Consider the following 11286-nt stretch of genomic DNA (forward strand, 5'->3'; position numbering starts at 1 on the left):
TTGTAACTACTCTGGATGACATTTCAAGTCCTCACCTGCTGTTTAGTGGAAATGGGGAAGGAGGGAAACAAAAACTAAATATTAAAATCTGTTTAAAACATCACCTAATCTAGTCATTTAAATGGTTCCCTTGGGTAGTATTTTGATGCTTGAATCCAAAGGCAAAGCCTGGGTGTGCACAGAGGGTAGCTTGCTAAGGAGGAGGAGTGGTGGATATAAAACCGGAGGTGCAGAGAGGGCCAGATAGGTCCCCTGGGAAGCAAAACAGGAAAAGAACCGAGGAGAAACTAGAAGCTGCTGGTGAGGTGATCCACTTCAATCTGGGTGTTGCTCAGTGGTAGGTCCAGGGGCCAAGAGGTTGGGTTAAAAAAGAGAAGTGGCTGGTTTGGTTCCAGTAGAGAATGTTCTGGCAAATCTGAAAGAAGGCCAGGGCCCAAGGAAAAGTAATAAAGTTGAAACATTGAGAGTGGGCATTTGGTGCAGAGATGAAGACATCCAGTAAGGTGCTCCCAACTCCTACCAGAGTTCCTGAGGCCCACTCTCAGCCCTAGCTCCTGACTCCAGCTGCCTTAGCAGGCAGCAGTGACAGCTGAGGTAATTGGGTCCTGGCCATCCATACGGGAAACCTAAATTGTTCCCAGCTGCTGGCTTAGGCCTGGCTCAGTCCAAGCCATTGCAGGCATTTGAGGAGTGTATTAGCCATTGGTGGCTCACTCTCATTCCAGCTCTCTCTCTCCACCCCACTGCCACCTCTCTCTTGGATCTGCCTATGGAGAAACAGATTTTTCAGAGAACAAGGTCAGTCTGCATTCTTCTCTAACTGACTGCCATCTATTTCCTAGGAAGTAAGCTTCGTATCTCCAAAGTGAACTGGACAGAAAATGCTACTGAGCACAGAGAGGCAGCCATGCGCTGTGGCCTGGAGAGCTCAGGCAGCCCAGCCTCCTTGTACTCCGTGATGTGGTACTGGGACAGAGAGAATTCTGGAAGTAAAATGCTGGTACACCTGCAGCATGATGGCTTGCTGGAATTTGGAGAAGGGCTCCGGGAGCGCCTGCACTGTTACCGTTCATCTCCTGCAGACTTCGTCCTGAAGCTTCATCAGGTGGAGATGGAAGATGCTGGAATGTACTGGTGCAGAGTGGGAGAGTGGCAGTTACACGGGCAGCCAAGCAGGTGGATCAACCAAGCATCCGATGAGTCACCACGCATGATGCTCACGGTGCTGCCCTCAGGTAATGGGATTCACCTGACATGCAAGGGTCAGGGACTGGGAAGGCTTTTCCTCCCAGGTACCTGTTGCTTCTCCATTGGGCTGAAGAGAGTTTTAAGATTTCCTAAAGTCAATACTATGGCAGTCTCTCTCAACAGTAGCTCATCTGAACAAAGTCTAAATGAGTTTTTAGCACAGACATTTAATTATCAGGAGCATCTGACCTGCTTGCCCTTCTTCCCCCAAACATCAAAGCCACCAGTGTTATGTCCCTTTGAATAGCCAAATAATGCCTGAGGCAGACAGGCTTATCCCTTGGTTGATCTTTTCATCTCAGAAATGCTAAAGTAAGAATAGGAATGAGAGATAGGAGGTGGTGACTTTACAATTTGATCTGATTGAACCAAGGTCAACTGCAGAGCTAAGGGCTCCCTATGTCAAAAATAAAAACCTGCCCCAATGAATAAGTGCCAACCTCCTGGTGTTTCTTTGTGCTCCACAAACTTCCAGGATGACGTTGCTAATGAGGCATTTAGTGTCTCTATTCTAACACCTGAAAGCATCAAGGAAAGAACTTGTTTGGGGGTTCCAGCAAGGAGGGCAACTACTCAAGGTTATTGGTAAAGGGTGACCCTTCTCGAAGAGCAAAGGTCATCCTTCTCAGCTGGACACCCAGCCTCAGGAGGGCAGTGTTATAGGTCACTGTGATGGACGAGAGGGCCAGTGCCAGGCGTATAATAGCCATTTATTGAACCCTTGTTAGTGAAAAGCCAAATGCCCCTGGACAGGCTAGGACATCTTCCCTTCTGATCAGTGAGCAGGTGTTGTAGCCAAGTTCATTTACTCAGTTCATTCCACTGGGCAAGAGGTGAACTAGAAGCTGAACTTGCTGTGGGAAGATCATTGGAGGAGAAGAGGTGTGGTCTTGTGCTCACACCAGGAAGAATACACAGAAATGATCAGGAAAGATTCCAACGACTCCTGCCAACTTTCTCAGGAGGGAAAAACACAACATCTTAAAGCATGGACAATTGCAGCCCAGCTTCAAGAGTGAGTTCAGAGTTATCTGTTAGGTTCCCTGGGGCACCATCATCCTCTTGCCCCCTCTCTTCTTCAGCAAAATTATTCTCCCGAGTGTCCAGGCAAAACATTATTTTTCCTCTCAGCCTTTCTTCTATTCCAACAATTATAGGAAGTCACACACCCCAGAGAACATCCCATACATGTTTTCCCACTAGAATTCATGGGCTCTGTAGAATCAGCAGTTTTTGCAGCAAAATAAATAGATAATAACCCAAACAGTATATATTCTGTCACTAAAACACACATTTCCCATGGAGCAGTTGAGATCCTTCATTTTATATATATACAAGTACATATATATGCATATATATATAATGAATGTGTAGGTTGTTATTTTCTGTGGAATCCTTATGAAACAGGTGTAATATTTTAAAGAGTTGAGTTCTGAAAATGCAATATTAAAACTTGAGGGATCTTTGTATTCTTCATAATTGCAAAGTCTCAAAAGTAACTAATGCCATGACCAATGGAAGGCTTTTTATATAATTACAATCAAAGCTCTCTGGAACCCCTCCCACCCCAATAAGCATTTCCATCCACGTTTTTGACTGATGAAAGCCCCCCAAAGTCGGAGTCAGATAAGCTTCACAGTTCCACTACCTACTATCCATGAAATCATATGCATATCATTTGACTTATGTACACAAGTGCATTTCAAGCATCTAGCACAGTTCACTTCTCCCCATGCCTCAAAACATATTACACACACACACACACACACACACACAGATGCAGATACTCACACAAACTGTCATTGAACCGGTTCCAGCTGAGAGGTGACATCAGATTTGCATTTTAGAATACCTAACTGGGAGTAGTGTTCAAGAGGAATTAGAGGGGAGGCAGATAGAACAAAAAGAGAAATGTACGAATGAGTGTAAGACAAGGTGAAGACTTCAGTTATGGCAGCACCAGTGTGACTTAGGGACAAGTTTTGAGAATTATGAGACTCTTCAAGATTCAGAAACTGGTTTCATATATGTGGAGAGTGAGTGAGTGGAAGGGAAAAGCAAGGCTGAATGGTTGGATTCTGGCTTAGGTGGGGACTGGAGCTATTTCCCAAGCATGGCAATACAGGAGAAAGCTTTAGAGGGAGATTAGTTCAATTTTGAGTCAGTTCATCAGGAATTGAGACTGGAGCACCTGTGAGTTGTCAAAGAGGAAGTGTCTGGGACACATGATGGCTTTCAAATGGAGCTATACATTAACAGTTAGTTATCCATTTATAGCCAGTAATGATGCCCAAGAATGAACCTCCAAGAGAAGCAGCATTTATCGAGGAGTGAGGATGAAGAACTTGTGAAGGAGCTTGAAAGCGGAGCCTGAGAGGTCTGAGGAGAAGCTGTGTTGATGACAGCCAAGAATGCAGAGGCAGAGAGCGTATCCATAGAGGAGGGGGAGAATATGCACACTGAGCTCCTGCTAAGGGGTCGATCACAACAAGAGGCTTCAAGTGTCCTTTGCATTTGACATTATAGGACAGTTATAGAAAAAGAATGAGAAATCAGACTGCTGTGGGCTGAGGAGTAAGCAAGTGCCCACATCAAGTGTAGATTACTCTATCAAGAGCTTTGACGGAAAGGAAAAGAGAAAAGGCAGTGGCAAACGACAGGTGTTAGTCAAAGTGTTTTTAGCTCTACTTTTCTGTTTTGGTTTCAAGATGCTAAAGATTTGAGGTCTTTTAAGTTCTAAAGGGAAAAGAGGAAAGGAAAAAGGTACAATGTAGAAGAGAGTAGCTATAACTGAATGTCTGACCTCTCAGTTTGAATGGATCGCCACACTGGAACGCTCCATGCTACCATTCCCGGGTAAGTATCTACTAATCCTCTGCCTACCAACTAAACTGCCAGTTTCGGTGACTTACCTTTTTCTCAGTCCTTACACCTGCAATTGCCTATTTATCATTCATCACCATTGCCGGACCATGAATTCTGAGACACAAAGACTGTGAGCATCTTGTTGCCAGCACTAATTAGCACAGTGCCTAGATGGGGGCAGGTGCTTAAATATTTACAGAATCACAGTGAATTCATCTCTTTGTGAGTATCAGTTCTATGTATTGAGGAAACCTAGATTAATTATAACATAGTACCAATTCTCACTTCCCTAAGGGTTTTCTATTCACTCTATTTGTTCATCTCAGATTGACTTTGCTTTAGGACTACATTCCAGAACTCTTGGAACATGTGGTTATGCAAATGAAGGCAGAAAAATTAAGACAGATTTCTTGGGGGAAGGATCTTGTCTTTTCCATACTTATTGTGGGATATACTTCTTACTAGGTCAGTTCACCCCACTTCTATTTCCTTTACGGGAGCCAATTCACCTACATGAGCACACAGTGCATGGTTAGATGCTCACGTTTTGAGTTGCATATGGAAAGAAGTTAGTAACCCCGTTGTTATTCCATAGCTCTCTTCTGATGTATTTCTAGGACAGTACAAAAAAAGAGTGTTCCTCATGCTGTATTTGGCTGTGGGCAGCAGCACGTTATGAGCTAAACCTCATGATGAAGTATTCTCATTACATTGTTGGCTCTGTTTTGCAGGCCTTGTACTTTGAGCACTGAACACTTGGACTGATTGAAAATGCCAAAACTTAATGGTGGAATGTCACTAATTCTAGTCCAGATATGGGTGAGAGGCAGATGGTGGGACATGGTGATTGTAGGATGTCAGGCAAACAGTGTGCTCCCAGGAGGGGTCATGTAGAAACTCCAGAGCTGCAAGTGGCTGCTGTTGGCCAGTTTGGCACTGAGAAGAGCACTTTAAGTGGAGCCAACCTCTCCTTTAAGATAGGCAAGCTCTCTGGCAGTGCTGTCATGTTGAAGTCTCACGGAAAGACTGCACACTCTTAGAATTCTCCCAGGTCCTGGACATTGATCATTCTTGCCATTCTGATTACACCATGTAAGCAACTACGGTACTTGGTGCATGAACTCTGACCTCACATTTCTCTGCCCTCTGTGATTAGAAGGGCCAAGTGTTCATTCTCTTGGGAACGTCACTTTGATCTGGGGACAAAAATAGAACAGATGCAGGCTCTGGTCTTGTGAGATTGCTTGTGATTATCCTGTACCATAACTTTCTCAGTAGCATTTTAGTTAATGCTTATGGGTTTGCCAACTCAGCAAGTACCCTCAATCTTCTGTGAAGTGATATGTGTGTGTGTATATATATATACATATATATATATATTCAGAACTCTAGAAATTAGTATCTCCATTTGAAAAACCGTAAAATGATGATTAGACCGGACAAGTAACATACAATGTCAATAATGCTAAGTGGAGAGTGAGGATTTGAACCAGGTTCTCTTTGAGACCCACTAGGTGTTCACTCGGTACTCTCTGTAAAATCCCCAAATGAGGGTTCCTAACACCTAGAGTCTGGCTTCATTCTCTTTCAGCATTGTGATCTATGCCTTCTTTGGCCCACTGGCCTTCAAATACACATCAATCAAACCTAGAAGAAGAATAATGATCAAGATGGTTTATTTGGGAGCAGGGCTGGCTAGGATGTGAAGAGGAGATGGTCAAGATTTTGAAATCTAGCTTAATCATTGTTTCCTTTTATATATACATGAACACACAGAGACACATATAGAGACATACACCACTTAGTTTGGCTGGAAAATAGAAAGGAGCCCAGAGAAAATCCCAGCCCAAACCTCTGCAGCTCTTCACTAGCCCACTCAGAGCAGCCAACTCATGCACAGTGATAACCTTGACCTCGTGGAAGGTGATGGCAGCCGCCGCTGCTTTCCCAACTGTGAGTGTGCTTGCGCCGTGGATGCTGTCACTGAGTTCCATGGAGGCCCGGCACACAGTGCTGCCCCAGATCCCATGACGTGTAAGGTACAGGCTGTACCCTCAAGAAGCTCATAATGCAGGAGTTCAGCACTTTTCTAGAACCTTCCTTGACTTCCACCAGAGAGACATTCTTGCACATGAAAATGAATCAGCAATGACAAAATGGAATTCCTGCTGCAGAAGGCTGGTCAAAATGACCTCTAAAAGCTGTTTTTATCTCTAAGAGTGTGTAAACTAAGAGAAAGAAATTACTTCTATCATTGCAATTCTCCAGCAAAATCTTTGTTAGCTACTGTTAGCGTCAGAATTTTCAGAACACCCCTGCTTTCAAATACTATCTCATCAATAAATGTAAGTTGTTTGAAGACCCCATTTAGTAAGCAGTGTCCCTTTAAGCGTGTGCCTTTCAGCTCCAGGAGAATGTACACCTGGTTCACTGGCCAGCTGCTCAGGACGCAGCTTCCTGGAAACTAGAGTGTTTGCTGTCCTGCCTGCCTTTGCTTGTCTGGCTGAGTGGTCAGCATCCACTTTGGGCTGCTCTGCGTGCTCAGCGTGCTGGCTGCTGTTGCCGCTTCTTCCCCCGGGACAGCAGCTGCCGCCGAGCAAGTGTCTCTGTTTGCCTGCACAGAGTCCCCGTTGTCTGTGTGGCTGCAGTCGATCCGGTTTAATTCAGATCAGCAGAAGCGATCGAGCACGTGTGTGCAGGGGATACTAAAGCCAATGGCATCCTCAGCAAACCTCCACTAAAGACAAGGAAGCAAAGGGGGCGGGTGGAAGGGCAAGAAAGATGTCTACACAAAGGGGATAAAAAAGAGGAACTGTGCCTGAGGCTAGGTAGGAAGCAGGTGGAGGAAGGGTAGTACCAGCCGGTTGGGAAGGAGGAGGAGGCTTGGGTCCCTGGAGTAGGTCAGGCGGTGACCACAGCGGAGCTACGCGGTCAGGGAGCCGAAGGGTGGGCCCCCCGGGTTGGGGAGCGGCAGGTGCTGTGTGTATGTGTTCGGCGGTGTGGAGGGGGGAGTTTTGTCAGGGGCTCCTCACTGAAGATGCAGCGGATTTTGAGAACAGGGCGGTTTGTGCCCTGGAAGCAGCGGTGGGAATAACTGAGTTAAAAATTCAGCAGCAGCAACACAGTTGAGAACGAGGGCTGAATTATGGATATCTTTTCCCAGGAAGGTAGATTAAAGGAGAGGCTTGCTTTTTTGTTTTGTTTTGTTTGTTTGTTTGTTTGTTTTGCCTGGTGGCTTTAAGTAGGTCACTGGAACCTCCAGCGGTGTTGGAAATTGCCAGACCCAGGGGGAGCTGTGTTGGAAGAACAGAGCAGCGCCCTCCTCCCTTCCTGGCCCGCTCAAGGGGCTATTTGGCCCCATTATATGGACATTATTTGCCTTAACGGCAAGTCCCACAAGAGTCAGGGATTGAGCAGGACGCAGCCATCAACTGATGCTGGCTTCTTTTGTCTCCCCTTCTTTGCAGAACCCGCATTTCTTTCCGGAATTTGCTCCTCCACCTCTCTGCTCTACTTCCTAATCATCTGCCCCTTGGTCCTGATCCTCCTTCTGCTCCTGGCACTGCTCTGCTGGTACCAGAATGCCAGGAAGGTGGCGACACTGACCTTCAAGGCTCAGCAGCAGAAGGCTCCCTGGGTGCACCTGAGAGGGGCTGGAGACAGGACCACCGGCGGGATGGAGGATGGAGAGGAAGAGGAAGACAACTGAGCCTGCTGAGAGGCACCTGCTGCGGACTGGAAGGAGCACGAGGCTTTTGGATTGGACTCTCCAGGCATTTTCTCTTTGTCACCGTTGCCTGTGGCCTTAGCAATCAGTAAGCACACATAGTATTATTGATTGTGTCCATGGGGTCAGGTGGTGTTTCATGCTGCTGTTATGGAAACTGACCACCAGACTCGATGGCCACTTGTGGAGAGGAAGAGCCTTTGATTGGCTCCAGAGGGCACCAGCCTGGATCATGCCGTATTGGTTGGGCCTCAGTGGTCCACTCTTTCTACATTTTATAGAGCAGTGGCAGGAGCTATTTTTTAGTGCTGGTGGAGGCAAGTGAATGGGGATACACATGCAAATACACATGGTTAGCTTTTGGGCTAATACAGTCCCAGGAACTTCCTGAGTTGTTCCAGCCAGCTTCTCCCATCTCTTTCCTGATCCTCAGCATTCCAAACTTTACCTGACTTTGCTGTTCCTATGAAACCTGTTTCCTTGCTGTATGACTGCCATGTTCTGCATATGAGCATGGGTTTTGCCCACACACAGGCCAGTTTTCGCTTCAGTGATATATGTTACTTCATCGCTCCTTTGTATCTCCCTGCACAGACCACCCCTCATGGGAGGCCACGCCTCCTCGTAAGGATAGAAGTGGCCTCTAAATTCCACGAGATCCTGAGGTAAAACCCAGGCAGCCTGCTGTCTCCAAGGCAGGAAAAGCCAGGAACATGCTCTTGTGTGCCTCCATGCTTCTTTTGAGACAAAAATCCATTTTTCTTCCTCCAACCCATCTACAAATGGCTATCCAAGACCTTAGGAGTAGGTGTTTAACCTGTACCGACTCTTTGACAAAATGCTGAGACAGGCAGTAACCTATTTTCGTTGTTGTTTTGTTCCTTGCTATTGTTCAATATGACTTCCTGAGTCACCATGAGTAACAACTGGGCTTTTTCTTGTTTTGAGTGGCACTGCCCCTGCCCACCCCAGGGCCCCCTACTTCCCTCCCTCCCCCTGCCAAAGGCTCACGGGAAGGTGGACAAGTCATGTGGTAAAGGAGTGGCTAACGGTGCTTCTGTCCGCTCCCTTGGGAGCAGGGTTCAGGGTTCAGGTGAGTCAGCTCTAGCCCCTTAGGCTAGAAAGTCCCAAGGAGGCCAATGTCATGGCTTGAGGCTTTCAACGACTGGACGAGGGCCCCTTCCTTTGCCCTCTGAGAAACCGAGGCCTTTCTGTACCCAGTCTTAGAGTGCCATCAAAGCCGCATGCCAGACTTGAGAAAATACAGCTATTTAATGTCTGTGTGACAAAGGGTTAATATTCAGCAATTGGCATTTCCAAGGAGAGCAATTTATTTTTAATTATTTTATCAAGCACACAATCCTCTCCAAATGTAATTAGTTCCTTTGCAAGTGGATTATTGGTGGTGATGAGAACTCCTGCTATAGACGCGCTTGTTCCTTGAACTCATTCCCTTTATAGCCTCCTGTCAAATACTCCCAATGTTTCCTTGAACACATCAACACATTAGTTTCTTCTCTCAGGTAAGGGAGCACATTTTTAGGAAAAACAAAAACAGAAGCTAAAAAGCTGGAGACTTGTTGGAAAGCCAGATGACCTGCTCCCCTCACTTTCTGGGCACCTGCATTCTCATTGGGGATTTGAAGGCACGTGAGCCCCTGCTGGGCATCACAGATTCTGGTGTTATACCCCTGCCTGGAGTGCTGCCTGTGCTCCGTCCCTCTACACACCCATAACCCCTCACCTACCTTTCACCCAGTGTCACCTTTCAGAGTGCTACAAAGAAGACCACCAGACTGTTCCAGAGCAAAACAGGAGGGTATGATTTCCAGGGACTACCTCCCATGTGTCAGATGCTCAGCAGGACTTAAGGTCAAGTACATGACTTCCCAGGGAAGGTCAGTGGTATTGGGGCTGGTCTCTCTGCTCTCATGAGTAGGCCCAACAGCACATTTGGTTCTCTAAGCAGCTTGTTGCATCTCACTGTGGGGCTCATATGGGTGTTTTAGGCAGCTAAAACCCCAGAGTCTTCTTTCTCCTTTTGAGCTTCTAGGATGAAATTTGCTTGGATCTAGTGTAAGCAGAATGTCTTCTCTCCAGCGATGTACTTGTTCATTTCAGTGCTTGAAACTTTACCAAGAGCTTTACCTTTCCTCTTTGGGGTCCCCCTCTCAGCTCTGTGTCACAGGGTGCTTTTACGTCCTCCATGTTTTGTGCCGTGTGCCCTCCCTGGCTTCCGCCTTGGGGGCTGGCAAACTGCAGCTCACCACTTCTGTTTCTTAAATATGATTTCTAGGAAACTAGTCACTCTTTTTGCTCACATTCTGTCAGCAACTGCTTTTATGTTAATGTGACAAAGTGTAGTGTTTACTACCTGGCCCTTAATTGGAAAGGTATGCCTGTCTCTGCTCACTTTCTCTCCTGCAAAAGATTTATTTTATTAGGAAAGCAGAGAAAGGGAAAGAGAAAGCTTCTATCACCTGGTTCAATCCCCATGTGCCTGCAATACCCAGGACTGGACTGGGATAAAACCAGGATCCTGGAACTCCTTTCAAGTCTCTCGCATGGGTAGCACGGACCAAAGCACCTGGGCTATCTTTTACTGCTTCCTGAGGAGCATTGGCAGGAAGCTGTACCAGAAGTGGAATAGCCAGTATGTGAACTAGTGTTGTAACATGGGATGCCATAATGCAAGTCCCTGCTCGCTATCTTTTAATAGTTATATTTAGTCAGTTTATTCTTTTTTAACATATATATATATATTTTTTTTTATTAATCACATTGCATTATGTGACACAGTTTCATAGGCTCTGGGATTCCCCCCAACCCCTCCCCAAACCCTCCCTCCATGGTGGATTCCTCCACCTTGTTGCTGTATTACATTTCAAAATCAGTCAAGATTCTTTCATTGCAAGCGTATACCAAGCATAGAGTCCAGCATCTTACTGTCCAGGTAAATTCAACAGTTTCTTGGGGAGACCATCTCTGATCTGAAGGCAGAGCTGGCAGAATATCATCCTGATCAATTTAAAGCCACAACATAACATCAACGACAATTTACAACCTTATGGAATTAATTGACATGGCATTGAGTAACCAATATGTTAAAAAAAATGCAAGTTCTTAACTATGTCCTGTGACTACTTCATTGACATTTCAATTTTAGTTTATATACTACTGGCTTCTATACTCCTTAAAATGGCTATAGGGTACTATTCAGCTGTCTTGTGTCTGTTTTCATTTTTGTATTTAGCAGTTTATAGTGTTGAAGCATAATTTTGCTGAACTTGGCAGATTTTAGGATAGTCTAAACTGGGTTGTAACTCTAACAAGGCATATGTCAACAATTGAGGTGCAGAACAGTTTTAGGAGGGGTGTGCAGAGAAATCTTCAGTACCTTATTGAGGAGTAACTAATCTTTGTGTCCTACCTAGTAAGGTACGTGT

The 11286-nt window shown here is 45.7% G+C and overlaps 1 protein-coding gene across 1 annotated transcript in view; it reads left to right on the forward strand.

Moving 5' to 3' along the window:
- Window positions 1-8145, forward strand: part of CD101 (CD101 molecule) — a 30850-nt gene extending 22705 nt beyond the window's left edge. Inside the window, exons 8-9 of the mRNA XM_058660111.1 lie at window positions 843-1235; window positions 7581-8145. Of these exons, the coding sequence (XP_058516094.1) occupies window positions 843-1235; window positions 7581-7822 (635 nt within the window). The 3' untranslated portion in view covers window positions 7823-8145. The remainder of the gene's footprint in view (window positions 1-842; window positions 1236-7580) is intronic.
- Window positions 8146-11286: the final 3141 nt, after the last annotated feature.

The sequence above is a fragment of the Ochotona princeps genome, chromosome 2, assembly GCF_030435755.1.
Source record: "Ochotona princeps isolate mOchPri1 chromosome 2, mOchPri1.hap1, whole genome shotgun sequence".
In the NCBI taxonomy this organism is placed as follows: Eukaryota; Metazoa; Chordata; class Mammalia; order Lagomorpha; family Ochotonidae; genus Ochotona; species Ochotona princeps.